The sequence below is a fragment of the Cottoperca gobio genome, chromosome 1, assembly GCF_900634415.1.
Source record: "Cottoperca gobio chromosome 1, fCotGob3.1, whole genome shotgun sequence".
Lineage (NCBI taxonomy): Eukaryota > Metazoa > Chordata > Actinopteri > Perciformes > Bovichtidae > Cottoperca > Cottoperca gobio.
Genome location: NC_041355.1, coordinates 22255269 through 22272848, shown reverse-complemented (window position 1 = coordinate 22272848; position 17580 = coordinate 22255269). Strand labels below are relative to the sequence as shown.

The following is a 17580-nucleotide window of genomic DNA, read 5'->3' as shown; positions in this document are numbered from 1 at the left end:
TCACTCCGCTGTATTTTCTCAATGTCCGTGATCCGTGCCGTTGTCGGTCGTTCCATTCCTGATGTCGTTGCCGTGGAATCCATCAAAAACACAAAAACTCAGGAACAGGGGGGGACCCCCAGACAGCTGAGCTGTTAGGGGGGGGTGGGCTCGAACAAAAAACGATAGGATAAGACGGAACAAAACCGAACAAACAAAACCTGCTCAGCACTCCTGCTCCTCCATCTTCCAACGGTCAGCTCGTTAGGCACAACTCACAACACCTGTGTTCAGAGTGGTATGGCCGTAAGCAAAGACTGAGCCAGAACACAGGCTATTTATACATGGTCAAACACCTCTGGTGCTTTTCCACTCACTTGAATACGGCTGACATTGGTAAAAGGCTTTTTATTCATCAATCAAGTCTCGTGAAAACAACAAAAACTCAAATTCATTCGTCCTTCTAACTAATATTCTCCACAGAAGAGTGTTAGGGCCGATCATAAGGGGAGAGAATCGGAGGAGAAACATTCATTTTTCATTTCCAAAGTCAATAAGAAAGTCCAAATGTCCAGAATGAATTCCAAATGTTTAGGAAAAAGTCCACATTTCCAGAATAAAGTCCAAATCTTAAGAATAATGCCCTAATTCATGTTTTTTTCTCAAAAATATACATTTGAAATAAATGAAATCCTTAGAAATGTAGGCAAAAAAGGCATGTTTATTTCCTAACATTTCTTTCTCACTTTATCCATGTGTGCATGTGTTGAATGCATATAGAATTTGTAATGACTATGTATTTGCTTGTTTGGAGTTGAATTGATGGACTAAAAATGCATTAATTTACTTGTGGATAATCAAAAGCTTACAGCACCGGGTATTCCCAGGCGGTCTCCCATCCAAGTACTGACCCGGCCTGTCCCTGCTTAGGTTCCGAGATCGGACGAGATCGGGCGTGTTCAGAGTGGTATGGCAAGTCCAATTTTCCACAACAAAGTCCAATTGTCCGGAATAAAGTCCAATTGTCCAGAATAATGTCCAAATGTCCAGAATAAAGTCCAAATGTTTAGGAAAAAGTCCACATTTCCAGAATAAAGTTCACATTTTCAGAATAAAGTCCAAATTTCCAGAATAATTTCCAAAAAAAAAAAAATTTAGAATGGGGAGAAAAAAAGTGCAAATTTCCACAATGAAGTCCCAATGTGGGGGAAAAAAGTCCAGTAGCAGTTGTTTTTAAGGACAGCAAACTGTGTTCTGGTTTATACCGCATTTGAATTGTTTTGAAAAGCTATAATGTTAAAAGTATGCGGACATGTGAAGAAAGACGGACAGTGAGAGATTGGCTAAGCTCCAAGTTACAGCAAGAGTTTCAGATTGTCATCCATAAAAATGTATTTAGAAATAGTATTTTTGGTGGTGTATGAAATTAAAAACAACATTTGTTTCAAGGGAGATTGTCCTTATTCTCTCAGGTTTTAAAATACATGACTGCAGTTAATATAATATTTATTCACAAATAGATACTGAAGTAAATTCATTTCACTTCAATTACATATATTAAATTCAATAAGTACATCTGTTGCATCAATACAATTCAAATAAAGTCCATACAATTCAGTTCAGCTGAGTTCAATTCAAATAACTAGATCGGTGAGCTATTCAACATTTCTATTAAATTCAATAACTTCACGTGTCATATCCATTACTACATTGTACATCTATCATTGGCAACTGCATTACTAATACATAACTAGAATATTAATATAATACTTGAATATTCATTTGCATTAGATTGAAGAATTTACTTCACATTTTCTGTAGTCTGGGTTAAAATGAAAACAAAAAACCTTAAGACTAGCTAGACGTGTACCTGGAATTTTGCCTCTGTTTCTTCCAGTTCTTTTTTTGACACTTGGTGAACAATAGCCACGCCAATGCAGTCTCCCATGACATTGATAACAGTGTTGCAACTGACAGACATAAACATCAGACTGTGACATCTGCAGAGATATGCTGCTTTATACTAATTTTGTTTGTTTCTATTAACTCTTTGCACTCGTTGCTGACTGAACAAACAGACAAAAAGTACATTAGCTAGCTAATACATAACCATTTAGCATTAAACATAAAGGAGGTAATACATATCTGACTTGACTTGGGATCAAAATGCTGTCCAATAATGATTGAATATAAAATGACATTTCCCAAAATGTACACAAAATACTTCAAATTACCAAACGTTATGTTAATGTCAGATCGAATGACAAAATCAGTTACAGTAGATTAACATATTCTATCTCATAGTTTCTGTGGTCGAAATTCAGCAGTACACTAGTCAAAGAGTTGTCCTTCTGAGTCTTATTTCATCTTTTGCAAAAGAGGCACACAGCATACAGAGTACAAGGTCTCTACAGCAGAGTGCAAATTCTCCCACTAATTAGTCTGCTTTTATACAGTTTGAGTATGCATGCTCAGTCTCACACAGGTAGACCTACCTGAGTGGTCACGTGGTAACTTGTGACTGGTTATTCTTCAACCATTGTTCTGGTATGTAAGACTCTGTATGTAATCTCTTCATTACATTTGATTAAACTTACAGGAGCCAGCATAATTAAGGCTTCCTTCACAGGTAAGCCTGTAACATGGACACTATGTAACTTTTAAAAAAAAGAAGAAATTACAGAACACAAAGTTGAATTCCTCAGCACACAGGAAGAGCGCCAGGCTTTGAAGCACATGACATGTTCGTTCGTAGTGGCCTAACCATGGAATTACAACTTCCGTGTCAGTCACGTGATGCCATGTAGCCCAATACATGTGGTCACGTCTTTAAAGGGGAGGTAGAGACAGATGCACTTCCTCCTCCACACAAATAGCAACAAAAAAGAACACACTTCCAAATATTAACCCCTGAAAAGAAAATGCGAGCTCTTCTAGGTGAAGGGACAGCAGATTCTCTGGTAACTAAATACTGTATGTATCTGCCTGCCACAGCCTGAGGGACTCACAACAACTACAAGATCCCCCAAAGTAGGGATTTAGTAACTGTATTATATTGTACAATTAAATAGTAAACATTTAACGTGTCAAAGTCAATTTTATTGTCAATTGTCTATGTGTGATACAAACAGGAAGATCGAAATACCGTTTCTCACAGTCACAGAATTGTTTTTTTATGTATATATATTCTTCTGTAAACTGCTTTGGCAACATGTGTTTGTTAATGCCAATAAAGCTAATTGAATAGAGCGAGAGAGAGAGCGAGAGCGAGAGAGAGAGAGAGAGAGCGAGAGAGACCATCCTTTTATCTTTATCTAGTGAGTGAGTGTCGTCGTTGTCGTCGAGTTGGGCTGAGTTATCCTGAATTTACTATAAACCCGAGGACTCAAGGTAATGTGTGAGATTTCATTTAAATAGGCCTGTATTAAAACGTTTTTTCTTTCCGAGTTGCCTGATTGTTTGTTTGTTAAACATGTGAAACTTGTAGGCCCTACGTCGAATTCGGCTACGTGGTGAATGTTCTAACGTCGTCTTAGAATAGGCTACGTTTTACATTTTAACATTTCACACTGATACTTTGTATATGGCACTGTCAAAATACACCAAACTTGAGGAAACACGTCGACATTAATAATAAAATTGCCTGGGAAATGAATCGAAACTATTATCAGTAGGCTCAGAAAATGACGAGTTAAGTTTCGTTTCTCCCTCGCAGCCTCAGGTGACGTTTCATCATGGCGGAAATGGACCAGAGTCAAATGTCTCTGCTCAGTCTGGAGGATGATCTGAGCTGCAGCATCTGTCTGTGTCCCTTTGACTGTCCGGTGACCATCCCCTGCGGACACAACTTCTGCCAGGACTGCCTCCTCGCCACCTGGAAGGACTCCTACAGCTGTCCTCAGTGTCGGACATACTTCGCCACCAAACCGGAGCTGAAGAAAAACACCGTCCTCAGCGCCGTCGTGGAGACCTTTAACTTGAGGACGACCAAGCGCGAGGCCAGCCTGATGATAGAAGAGGAGAGCAAAGCGGAGAAAGAGGATGTCATACGTTGTGATACTTGTATGGAAGCAGAAGCGTCGCAGACCTGCCTCACGTGCATGGCCTCTTTCTGTGAGGAGCACCTGCGGCCTCACCGGGAAAACCCAACATATAGTGTCCACCAGCTGAGTGAGCCTGTCGGTGACCTGGCTGAGCGTATCTGCCCGGACCACCACAAGCTGATGGAGCTCTTCTGCAGCCAACATGGCCGTCCTATCTGCAGCCTTTGCCTCCAACAAGTCCACAAAGGCTGCTCCTTCACGTCCCCCGAGGAGCAGAGGAACCTGAAAGAGGTGTGTGTGTGTGTGTGTGTGCCTCTGTGTGTGTGTATTTTGTTGTGAGCACTTGTAAGGATTATTGTTCCAATAGAAAATAGTCAGTTTGTTTCTTTTGCCCATATGGTTCAAAATGCAGTATTTTGTTTTTGTGGGGTGGGCTTTTTGAAGGATTTTGCGATGTTTGATAACCTGAACATAATCGCCCAGTCCTTTTTTATTTGATTTAAGTGAACATCCCCCCTCCCCTTCTGAAACTGAAAAAAACAGATTAATTCAATTATCTGTTTTAATAAAATGGTGCTCTGTGCAAAATGGATCATGATTCTCTGTGAATTGTGTGTTTCTTTGTCTGAATTAACTGAATGTGTCATGATTCTTTATTTGTAGTCCGACCTGAGAGGCAAGTTGACTTTGCTGGATGGGAAGATTACGAAGAACGAGAGCGTTCTATCTCTAATGGGGGACATGCAGGACAAGCTGAAGGTAGCCCTTGACATTTACTGTATTATTCACATGAATGGAAAAAAGTTGTGCCTTGAAAGAAGTAGCTTGAATAAAGAAATACATTAACAAGTGCTTCTTGTTCATTTGTAAACCTTAACACTGAGATTTTGTATTTTAAGGTATATCTGTTATTTTTTTCTAATCCCTGTATTTACCTGTCTTGTTGTCTACTGAGCTCCTCTTAATGATCATCTTTTAGGACTCTGCGACCAACAGGAAGAAGGCTTTGGCAGCTGAATATCAGCAGATGCGGGACATGTTGGCCCGAGAGGAGCGTGATGCTCTGAATGCTGTGGACCGCGAGCTGGAGGGTGGTCAGACTAAACTTAAGGGTCTCGGGAAGAAGTTCAGTGAGAACGTTGTTAATATGAGCAAAGCTAAAGAAGACATCCACAGTCATCTGAGTCAGTCCCAAACTCAGGCCTTCCTACAGGTGAGACAAGCACAGTACTGAGCACAGTATCTGGAAACTGATTTGAAAATAAATGTAAGGAAGGCTAAAGCTGCCAAATATAAAGCAGAGTTTAACAAGTGTATGTCATTTGATGCTCTGCATAGGTGTGAAGTTATTGTCTATTCCTGAGATCCTTTTTGTTTTTTCTTCCTTTTAACATAGGATGAACCACACGCACACAGCAGTCAGTTGGTTAAATTGTTGTCCTTTAGTATGACATTCTCTATTGCTTGCAAGGAAACTGTAGTTTCAAAAATCCAGAAAGTAACTTGCTTGCAAATTCATTGCAATTCTGAGTAGTAAACGCATTCAAAGACATGTAGTGACTCTGCAACAAGCCTGCAAATAAATGGAATGAAAACCAAGCAAAGGGGTTCCGATGTATGAAAAAACGTGAACCTATCCTTTAAGCATCCTGCAGTTAACAAAGCATACTGTCAGTTTAATATAATATTACAATGTAATATATTTAATCTGCCAATGACAACTTTATTCTTACATCATTACAATGATATCTAAATCACAGTATTTACCTCATAATTGATCCACGATGGAAAATAGAATAGCCGGGTCTTCTTAAAAAGCCGGGTTGACTTAAAAATAAAATAAAAATCTTGTTCCATCAAGAAAACATCATTTTGTTCTTCTGTCCACAGGTTTCATTTAACCTGCCCCAGGCCATAAACTTCGAACCTTTCACCCCTCGAATTAACCTGGACTCAAAGAAGGTGATTGCAACACAAGCCTTTTCTGCTGCTTTGAAGGAGCATCTGACAGAAATGCTTAAACAGCCTGTTGAGTCCAGACTACTGAAACTTAAACAAGGTGAATGTGCAGGTACATTTTTAGTGGGAGATTTTACATTTCGAGATGTATTATGAACTGCATATTCATTTCATACCCGATATGATGCACTAAAGTTAGGCACAATATGAGGTGTGTGTGTCAAATTGTAAAGCATCCATTTACCATTCACAGATGAAAAAGCAGTTCAAGGCTCAGCACCTGGAAGTACTGAATCTCAGCCGGAATCTGGTATGTTCATCTCTATTTATAACCTATAATAAAATATCTGCCCATGTGATAATCACATATCTGCACAGCTTTGACATCACACAAAAAAAAGCTAAACACTTTTTGCTAGTGTAGTGTGCATACTGCAGTTTTGAGAAAAATACCTTCATACATTTCTGTCAGGCATATACTGTATGGGCTTTGCATTTTGTAACGCACAACTCTTTACAATGTAATAAAACCCTTATGGGTGCACAAAATGTCTTCTGACTCACATTGCCTGTTTCAGAAATAACCAAGCCTCCCAAGCAGAAAAGACCGCCCAGGTCCCACAGTCCAGGTTGTCCACCCATCCAGCCATTATTCCATCCAGCTCCTGGTCATATGGGGTCACATCCACACTTCAATGCACCCCCGTATCCACCAGGCCATTTTAGGGATCCTCGATTTATGGCAGGACAAAATACAAGTAAGAAAGGCATAAATGTACAATCCTACACACAATGGTCTAACAGCAACACATAGAGTGAAGATGGGTGTACCATCTTCACTCTATGTGTGATTGTATCACTTTTCTATTCAAACGTATGCCATCAGAATCATTTGAAAGATGCTAGTGCAGGTCCATTTCTATAAGTGGGGACACTTAACAGTTGAAGATGCATGGGTAAATGTATAGTGAAGCCAATCCTGTCCAATTTTGTTACAGATATTAACACTGGCATTTTAGGTGAGTTTATTTATGCTGGAAACAAATCTAAAAAAATGAAAACAATAGTGCTACTCTTCCTTGATTTCAAGGTATTCCTCAAATTGGTGCTTCGTGGTGTGGTACTGGGGTAACTGTTTAAATTCATGTTGATAAGTCATGTTTTAATAAAACATTGTAATGACACTATCTGACATGTTCTCAGGACCTTATGGGGGATTTAAACCTTTCAGCCCTGAAACTTACAAGGAATCTGGTATGTTCATCTGCCCAACACATACTGTAGTTACAGAAGCCCTGACAGGCATGAAAGTGAAAAAAAAGAAGCTCCGGTGATCCATTTTCTATGTCTGATCTGAGTGATCAAAAAGAAGAATCCTGGCAAAGCAGTTTTCTTCACTGGAAAAACGTTTTTCCCACCAACATTTTTTTTTTTAAAGAAACTTAGAAAGATTAACCTCGCAACCTTTTTCACCTGTTAAGTCAGTAACACAGGTGAAGAAACCATTTAGATTAAAGTTGGATCTTTTTTTCTTCTCACTTGCCTCTTAGGGCTTCTGCTTTATGATATGTGTAAAAAAAAAAAACTGACAAGCATTTTAAAACGGATGACAATAGATTTGGTTCAAGAATAAATTGCCTTTTCTTTTCACTATTCCTCTCAGAGCCACAAAGGACAGGTTCAGGTTATCAACCCAAAGAAGGCCCAAAGAAGAGATCTCATAGTAAGAAAATGTCTATTTTTGATCGGACTAATGTATAATACTCCAGGTTATCTAGCTGAAACTAATGCGTTCTAATACAACATATTCTACCTTTTTTATGAAGGTTATAATGTTCAGTTTTTGATTCAACTTAATGGTCATTTTGGAGGTTGTAGTTTTGGTGCTCTTGAACTCTTAATACATTATACTGAGACATGTTTTTAATATTTTATCCACATTTTAATCAATGAGGGAATAGTCTTGTGTAATGTGTTACTTCCTCTGCTTAGTCATCGTTTAGTATAAGGACTGATTTAATTATGCATGTTGATTGCAATTGCATAACACTTAATGGGATAGTATGGATGTTTTGAAGTGGTGTGGTGTGAGGTACTTATCCACAGTCAGTGTGTTACCTACAGTAAACGCCCCCAGTTTGGAGAAACAAACAGGAGAACATGGACATAAGCTGATCAATGTACTGCTGTGGTCGGGGGCAGCAGTACATTTAAACATACATTTAGACACCTAAAAGAAGATATTGATATTATTAAGGTGGCTAATTTTTTTTTTACTGCTACCGCTTTCCACAGCAGAACATTGCATTGCTTCTGTGCTGGTGTTCTTTTATGTTTCTCCACACTGGTGCGTGCTGACTGCCATCTACTGTACCTCTCACAAACCCCTCTTCAAAACATCCAAACTATGCCTTTAACAGCTCTTCAGAGTTATCACTGCAGTTACATAACAAACACACTATCTTTTTTATCTTCAGAAAAAAAACCTGCCCAAGCCACAAAAGACAATATGGAAAAAGATAATCAAGCCCGTTCAATGGAAAACCTGTTGGATATAAGTGGGAAAGACCAAACCAGATGCGGTACTCCTCCAGCTGATTCCAAAGAGAAACCAGGTAGACACCACCCATTAAAAGAGTTCTGATTTAGTAGGGCAACATTGTCTTAGAAAAAAACAGAGATATCGTCTTATTTATTCTAAACATTCTTCTTCCTTGTCAAAACCTGCCTCCTATATTACAAAATGACAAATTCTGAAAGGTGACAAGTTTGAATGCCTGTTTCATTATTATTTGTTAAATTTTGGCAGAAATAGCAGTATTTATATAGTTTCCATTTATCAAAGCAAATTCCCCTGTCTTGTGTGTACCAACATGCTTTCATTATCAATTAATATATATTTGAATATGCTTACTTTTCCTGAGGTCAAATATCTGTAAAAAAAAAACAAGAGAACCCTAAAGGCTGATAAGAATGTGCAGAAGACATAATTAATTTCACTTTGACTACGATATGGTCTTCAGAGGAAACCTCTGCTAAACGGGAATGAAAATACAAAGAACTGTCTGGGAGAAAAAAAGCTTTTATTGGTAACGATCATATAAACATTCCACCCACTCTGTGAAGCGTCTTTGAGTTACAAGAAAAGCGCTATATAAGTCTAATGTAGTATTATTATTATTATTATTATTATTATTAAACATAGCTGTTTGCAAAAATGGTAGGATTTGGTGAAATTGTCACCACAGGTGACACAAATGCATTTTGACTGAACTGAATGTAATGAAGCGATCTTTTGAATTTAAAGACATTCCCATAAATATTTTCATATATAAGCCACATGTCTCTGTGTTTTAATTAAGTTATATTATAAATTAATGCTGCTTTCGCAAGTGTATGCACTTTGTATGTTTTTGTTTTTGTTCCTTGAGCCAGAAGACAAATTTCTCTTTTGTCTTCTGTTGTAGAATCGTTGGACATTCCACCAAACATAACATCTGCTGAAAAAAGAACCGAACTTCTGAAATGTAAGTGTATGAGTACAGGACTGTCTCAGAAAATTAGAATATTGTGATAAAGTTCTTTATTTTCTGTAATGCAATTTAAAAAAACAAAAATGTCATGCATTCTGGATTCATTAAAAATCAACTGAAATATTGCAAGCCTTTTATTATTTTAATATTGCTGATTATGTCTTACAGCTTAAGAAAACTCAAAAATCCTATCTCAAAAAATTAGAATAGTTCCTCAGACCAAGTAAAAAAAAAAGGATTTATAACGGCAAAACAAAATCAAACATTTGAAAATGTCCATTAATGCACTCAGTACTTGGTTGGGAATCCTTTTGCACGGATTACTGCATCAATGCGGCGTGGCATGGAGGCAATCAGCCTGTGGCATTGCTGAGGTGTTATGGATGCCCAGGATGCTTCAATAGCGGCCTTTAGCTCATTGGCATTGTTGGGTCTGGTGTCTTTCAGCTTCTTCTTCACAATACCCCACATATTCTCTATGGGGTTCAGGTCAGGGGAATTGGCAGGCCAATCGAGGACAGTAATGCCATGGTCAGTACACCAGTTACTGGTGGTTTTGGCACTGTGGGCAGGTGCCAGATCATGCTGGAAAATGAATTCCTCATCGCCATAGAGCTTTTCAGCAGACGGAAGCATGTAGTGCTCTAAAATCTCTTGGTACACAGCTGCATTTACTCTGGGCTTGATGAAACACAGTGGACCAACATCAGCAGCTGACATGGCTCCCCAAACCATCGCTGACTGTGGGAACTTCACACTGGATTTCAAGCAACTTGGATTTTGCTCCTCTCCAGCCTTTCTCCAGACTCTGGCGCCTTGACTTCCAAATGAAATACAAAACAAAGCTTTCGTCTGAAAAGAGGACTTTGGACCACTCTGCAACTGTCCAGTGCTTCTTTTCCATAGCCCAAGTCAGACGCTTCTTCCGTTGTCTTGAGTTCAGAAGTGGCTTGACCATGGGAATACGGCTATTGTAGCCCATTTCCCGGACACGTCTGTGAACAGTGGCTTTTGATACCTGGACTCCAGCTTCAGTCCACTGTCTTTGAAGCTCCCCCAAATTCTGGAAGCGACTCTTCTTCACAATGCTGTTAAGGCTGCGGTCATCTCTCTTGGTTGTGCAGCGTTTCCTGCCACATTTCCCCCTTCCAACAGACTTTTTGTGGATGTGCTTTGAAACTGCACTCTGTGAACAGCTTGCTCTTTGAGACATTTCTTTTTGTGTCTTACCCTCCTGATGGAGGGTGTCAATGATGGTCCTCTGGACAGCAGTCAGATCAGCAGTCTTCCCCATACTTGTGATTTAGTTTACTGAACCAAGGCTCAGGAAACCCTTGCAGGTATTTCGAGTTTGCAGGTGAGACGATTCAAGTGATTCGTTGAACACCCTACTAGTATATCACATGTGAAAAGTGATGGTGATTGTTTTGGAGTGAACCTAACCCTAAAGGTTATAGGGCTGGGCTATGGGGAAGAAATGTGATCAAGATTTTTTTTTTTTCCCCATATCATTCTGATGATATCAAAACAATATTCAACCAACCCTGTTAAAATAGTTGTACACTTCTAGAAGATTGTAGGACGGTGTATTAGGTAGTCAAGAAAATAAAAATAAGGCCAAGTGTGCTGTCAGTCACCTTACGAGAAAGAGATTAAGTTGTAAATTTACAAGAAAAAGATTCTCTGAGATTATAAAGGCATACATTAGTGAGAGGTTTTCTTTTCCTCACAAATGTATACCTTTATATACACTCAGAATATTGAATTTTCTTTCTCGTAAATGGACGAATATTACCCCTCTCTCCCACCTTCGTATTTTAACCTTCAATGGTCCTGATACGCTGTCGTAAGATTACAATGTGATTGGCTAGATCAAATCAAAGTCAGCGATTTAATATCGTTTATTTTGAAATGTCCACCGGTGGTGTCACAAGTTTATTAACCGGTGGCAAATTTTCCTCACCGTGGCATCCTTACCCTATTGACGAGGTGAGACGATTCAAGTGATTCGTTGAACACCCTACTAGTATACTTTTTCATAATATTCTAATATTTAGAGATAGGATATTTGAGTTTTCTTAAGCTGTATGCCATAATCAGCAATATTAAAATAATAAAAGGCTTGCAATATTTCAGTTGATTTGTAATGAATCCAGAATGTATGACATTTTTGTTTTTTTAATTGCATTACAGAAAATAAAGAACTTTATCACAATATTCTAATTTTCTGAGACAGTCCTGTATAGTAGGCATCTTCCCCTCATATGGTAGTATCAACAGCGTTTGTTATTTGAATGTTCTTGTTTTTTTTCTGTGACTACCAGATGGTACCGTACTCACTTTGGATCCAAAGACGGCCCACAAACGCATCGCACTGAGTGAGGGCTTCACTAAGGCCTCTGTGTCAGATGAACACATAAACTATCCCGACTGCCCTGAACGCTTCACTGTCTGCTCCCAGGTGCTTACCGCCCAGAGTTTCTCTCGAGGCCGCCACTACTGGGAAGTCCGACTCAGCAGCAACAATTTCATTGGCGTAGGCTTGGCTTACAGAAGCATTGACCGCAAAGGTCCCACCAGTCGACTGGGCCGCAACGCCCAGTCCTGGTGTGTCGAGTGGTTTAACGTCAAGCTGTCCGCTTGGTATAACAGCAGCGAGACGGTGCTGGTTAATCCCAATCCAAAGCGCGTAGGTGTGCTCTTGGATTGTGAGGAGGGCACTGCTACGTTCTATAACGTGGCAGACAGGGCATATCCCTTCCATTCTTTTGTGTTCCCCTTTGGCCAAGCTGTGTGCCCAGCTTTCTGGATTTTCTCGAGTGGCTCCTCCATTACTTTGTCCAAGCTGCAGGCATGAGGAGATATGCACATATATGGCATGCAGGCACATACATAATACACACGGGTCAGGGCCTTTTGCTAAATACGCTTAATAATAATGGGAAAAACTCTTTGCTAGTTGTACTTGGATCAAGAGGCTTACCAGTTATTGCCCCCCAGCTAACATTTTTGTCAAGTGCTGTCTTTGTTAAAAAGTAGGAAATCAATGCTTCCTCTACAGTTGAAACTGAAAGGCATTTTGTGCTTTGGAATGGGTGAAACAATGATTATCCCCACGATTAGTGCTCACTGCTAAACGCCCTTCTGTTAGCTCTGCATTAAACCAAGAAAGTGAAGGAATAGATGAAGGTGGGTCTGGGAATATCGATCCACAGACAGCTTCACAACTGAAATAGATGTCCAAACTTAATGGCACGTCATAGCTCAAGTCCTTAGCTGTTGTTTGTTGTTGTTGTTGTTGTTGTTGTTGTCGTTGTTAGCTATACTAGCTGAGACTTACAGCAGCTGAATTTGTGGTTATGTGACCAAAGAAATTAAGATGGCTTTTCAAATCACAGCAACATAAGCAACACGCCTTGTGTGTTCCAGTCTATAAACTGCATCCCGAGTGATTTGGACACATTTAAGCGTCCCACTTACTGCATAAGAGGAATTTTAAAAATAACATAAAAATGTGTTTTTAAAGCCATATTATGTCTTGTGTGCAGAAGGAATATACACATCATGCTGTGTTTGATAGCAAAAGATGAGCAGGATGATGATTTCAATAAACTTAATTGAAACGAATACAAAGAGTATAAAGCAGGTAATCAACATTATAACAAAAAAGCCAAGTGTGCTGTCAGTCACCTTCAGCCAGTGCCTCGATAGGAGGAAGCTGGGAGAAGTGGGAGCTGGGTTTTCTTGTGTTGGTTTAAATTTTTGATTGACAAGATATGATCTGCTTCTCCTCTACTAGGATTATAACAGAACACACGCTGTGCACTTACCGTACAGCAGTTGTGTGTTCCTGTATTGTGAATGTGACTGGATAAAGAAGTGAATTATTACATCACTCTCCAGCATGTCAGTACAGTGTTTTCATACGTCTGTATGTGAAAAGTGATGGTGATTGTTTTGGAGTGAACCTAACCCTAAAGGTTATAGGGCTGGGCTATGGGGAAGAAATGTGATCAAGATTTTTTTTTTTTCCCCATATCATTCTGATGATATCAAAACAATATTCAACCAACCCTGTTAAAATAGTTGTACACTTCTAGAAGATTGTAGGACGGTGTATTAGGTAGTCAAGAAAATAAAAATAAGGCCAAGTGTGCTGTCAGTCACCTTACGAGAAAGAGATTAAGTTGTAAATTTACAAGAAAAAGATTCTCTGAGATTATAAAGGCATACATTAGTGAGAGGTTTTCTTTTCCTCACAAATGTATACCTTTATATACACTCAGAATATTGAATTTTCTTTCTCGTAAATGGACGAATATTAGCCCTCTCTCCCACCTTCGTATTTTAACCTTCAATGGTCCTGATACGCTGTCGTAAGATTACAATGTGATTGGCTAGATCAAATCAAAGTCAGCGATTTAATATCGTTTATTTTGAAATGTCCACCGGTGGTGTCACAAGTTTATTAACCGGTGGCAAATTTTCCTCACCGTGGCATCCTTACCCTATTGACGATGTATTGAATCTTTGTTTATCAAGATAAGTGCATATATCGTTCATATCATCCAACCCTATATGGTCACTTCCTCAACTCTTTGACTGATTCGGCTGATGGGAAGGCAAGTCATATAGACGGTTTTCATCAAATTCTGACAGTCTCTCTTTCCTTTTGATACATTTTTGGGGAATTTTACCTTTTTTTTTTCTTGGTGAAGCTTGAGCCAGGAAATAATGGGGAAGTGAGAGAAAGATGACATGCAGCAATGATGCTGGGCAACATTTTAACCCAGGGTGTCGCACTTGCATGATGTACAACATAGAAATAAAATACTATACAATTTTACATCTATGGTAGGCACATTCAACCAACGAGCTATCGGAGTGCTCTGTTGGTAAGGTGGTAGGGTGGTAAGATATATAGATTCACAGGGGTTAATTATTTGTTGTGTGATACAAAGTTTACCCCGGCTTGTAAGATGACGATGTACCACGTTCATGCTCATCTTGCAGGTGCTGAAAACGTGAAACGACAAACTGTATGGGTGTCAACAAGCAGTAGAGATCTGTCTACGCAACATGCTATACGTACCGTTAACAGTGAAGTTAGCTGTCCAAACATGGTTCTCTTTGTTCTACTAACCGCACTGCTTTCAAGTGGTTCAGAAATCACTTTTGTCCTTGGTGACTTAGCTGATAAACTGGCAAAGGTTTGCACATGATGACTGCTGTTGTGAATTCATCACTTAACTGTTGGTTAAGTTCAAATATCTCTGAGCATTTCAGACAATGCACTTCAGGTACACACCATGTTATCTTGAGGCTACATGCCAATATCTGAAGGAACAGTACATCATTGCATGTAAAGTCTGAACCTGTATAGTGAAATCTGCTGTTTTCACTCTTAATCACCACAATGGAGAATTGTGGTTTGGGACAGACAGCACTGCAGACTCCAGTGGCTTGCAGATCATTTTGTTTGGTTGCTGATCCTTAACTGAACTTTTGCAAATTTTTCGTTGTATCTTATTTTGTCGATGGTACCAGTACATCAAACCAAACTAATCTTTGTAAAATGCTTCATGTGTAGTGGTGGTTTTCTGTATACATATTTATGCGATTTGTCTTAAAATTCCAAAGATTATTTGTTATTAGTTTAATCAAAATCATTTTGTAATGTAAATTAACCAATGCCTGCTATTAATAAAGGATGTTTTCCTCTCTGACATGATTCTTTTTTGAAGAAGAAGAAGAAGTTCAAAGGTGTGTGATTTTTATTTTTTCAATCAATTCAGAATTTGGTTTATTGCCAATTAAATTTGCACATACAAGAACTTTGCCTCGCTCTTATTTTTCAAATCTTAGATTTAACAATTTAGCAGAGCCTATAAAACAAACACCCCCCAAAAACACAAATGCCCCCCTTTCAAATATATTGCTTCCAACGCCCCCTGGGGGTGCTACCGCCCCCGTTGAGAACCCCTGGCCTAGACGTTTAATAGACGCTGTTTAAATGTCCATATCAATTTAAAAAGTATTTAACATTAACAAAACATTTACTAACTAACTAGCTTTTACCTGACATACCTTGACCAGGATCTTCGTCACAAAACACTTCTTGAATATCTTTCACAGAATGTTCTGAGAAATATATCAACACAGATGTAATAGTACTTTGCTGTCTTACTGGATCTCGTAAACAAGTTACAGTGGAACATTAATATCAAGCTTTTCCAGTGTTTACTACTGCGCAGAAAAAAACATTGTTTTACAGGCTGCCATGTTGGCAGAAAGAACTACAAACGTTCCAAGCATTGCCTTAGCCAAGAGACGGTACACTTGTAAATGAAACAGTGGAATTGAACTTTTAACTATTCCTTTATAAAGGAAGTGGACTGGTACTTGGAGAGGTGCCAGTTCGTCACTATACGTATAATAGCTGCCCACTGCTCCCAATACTACGAAGGTTTAAATTTCACTGGTGTGCTGTGTACATGTGTGACAATAAAAAGAGGATTCAAAATCCCTTATTTCCATAAACTATAATGCATTCAAACACTTAATCACTGACATGATCAGGCAGTTTGGCACCTTGTATGGCAGCCCTGCCATCAGTGTATGAATATGTGTAAATGGGTAAAAGCGCTTTGATTGGTCTAAAGACTAGAAAGGTGCTATATAAATATAAATCCATTTACTTTTACCAGCTGCAACATTGAAGTGATGAACACATGCATTTCTCCAGTGTATAATGTTAAACCATAAAGGTAGATATAGTTTTAGCCCAAACATTACATATTTAATATTACCTAATCAACTATAAATGTCCAGAGATGAACAACATTGAAATATGAAATTAATGAATTGGTCTGAAAGTGGTCTATAGTACACCAGAGAGATTCTGGGCTAGATGAAAACTAGACAAAGACATAATCTGTCCGGTTAACCACCTGTCAACCCTCCCGTTGTTTTTTAACCTTTCAAAAATAAAAATAGGCCTAATTTTAAAAAGTGTACATGGTAAAGTGGCCTCCGGTAAAGCAGGTGGCAGTATTATGTAAATACTGTATACCTCCAGTAAACACACAGAAGAAGAAAACAGGAACAATAACACAGAAGAAGACGAAAACATATGGATGAGTCACAGTGAACGGCAGATAGATGGAGACGCAGCTGTACCTGCCAAACAAGTTAAAACTTTATGCAAGTACCAAATGGGAGGAGACTTTCACTTATTTAATAAAAGCAGAGTCGGGTAATTCAGATGCATTCAGATGTTAGCGTCGCACACGGTGGAATAAGCGTTGTTCGCCAGCATGAACAATCGTCCAAGCACAAGCACGCCAACAAAACATACACTGTCAATGACTTCATGTGGGACAAGAACTGTGTCAGAGGGAAACCAAGTGACCAAAGCTGAGGGAAAGATGTGCCAAAAATAATGTAGCCTTCAGCTTCTGCGATGATTTCAGTCGCAGTGTAGCGGACATGTTTCCCGAAAACAAAAGCTCATCAGAGGAAAGAAATAACAATCAGTCGCTTCCAAATGAGTAAAACCATCTAATTGAATCTTAATTCTCTATGTTGTATCCTTAACTGGAGACATAAAATACATCAATCTTATAAACATGTCTGTACAAGTAATACATACTTTAAATAAACATGTATTTCCTGAATGTATATACCCGTCCCTTATGTGTTTACATTTACAAGACATGGGTGGCTGAATTCCAATGTTGACAGGTATGCTTTAGACCAGGGGTGTCAAACATACAGTTCTCGGGCCAAAACCGGCCCACCAGAGGGTCCAATCCAGCCCGCGGGATGACTTTGCAAAGTGTAAAAATTACAGAGAAGACATTAATTGCAATTTTTCAATAAAAGTAACTGCTATTTCAAATTGTTCCACTAGAGGTTTTGTGCCATTGTAGATACAATGTGATCTCTAACTGAGGCATAATATTGTAGAAATTGCACTTATTTTTCTTGAGAAATTTTAGCTTGTTCATACATAATGTTTTGAAAAAAGATAGTTCATTAAATGTGAACAATTTCAGAATGTACTT

The 17580-nt window shown here is 38.8% G+C and overlaps 1 protein-coding gene and 1 pseudogene across 4 annotated transcripts; one reads left to right on the top strand and one right to left on the bottom strand.

Moving 5' to 3' along the window:
- Positions 1–841: 841 nt before the first annotated feature.
- On the bottom strand, positions 842–957 carry LOC115016075 (uncharacterized; annotated as a pseudogene).
- Positions 958–2834: 1877 nt separating this feature from the next.
- On the top strand, positions 2835–15240 carry trim25 (tripartite motif containing 25). Of its 4 annotated transcripts, none has more exons than XM_029439853.1 (13): positions 2835–3009; positions 3695–4313; positions 4686–4781; positions 5002–5235; positions 5913–6093; positions 6235–6291; positions 6560–6739; positions 6980–7000; positions 7185–7235; positions 7645–7704; positions 8459–8596; positions 9449–9508; positions 11839–15240. In XM_029439853.1, exons 2-13 carry the CDS (start codon positions 3714–3716, stop codon positions 12369–12371), a joined length of 2211 nt encoding a protein of 736 aa, XP_029295713.1. In that variant the 5' UTR covers positions 2835–3009; positions 3695–3713; the 3' UTR covers positions 12372–15240. The 4 variants fall into 4 exon arrangements, with proteins under 4 accessions (XP_029295713.1, XP_029295706.1, XP_029295722.1 ...); XM_029439846.1 differs by lacking the exon at positions 2835–3009 and adding an exon at positions 3111–3369; XM_029439862.1 differs by lacking the exon at positions 2835–3009 and adding an exon at positions 3113–3369 and having other exon boundaries at positions 5913–6081.
- The last annotated feature ends 2340 nt before the right edge of the window (positions 15241–17580 follow it).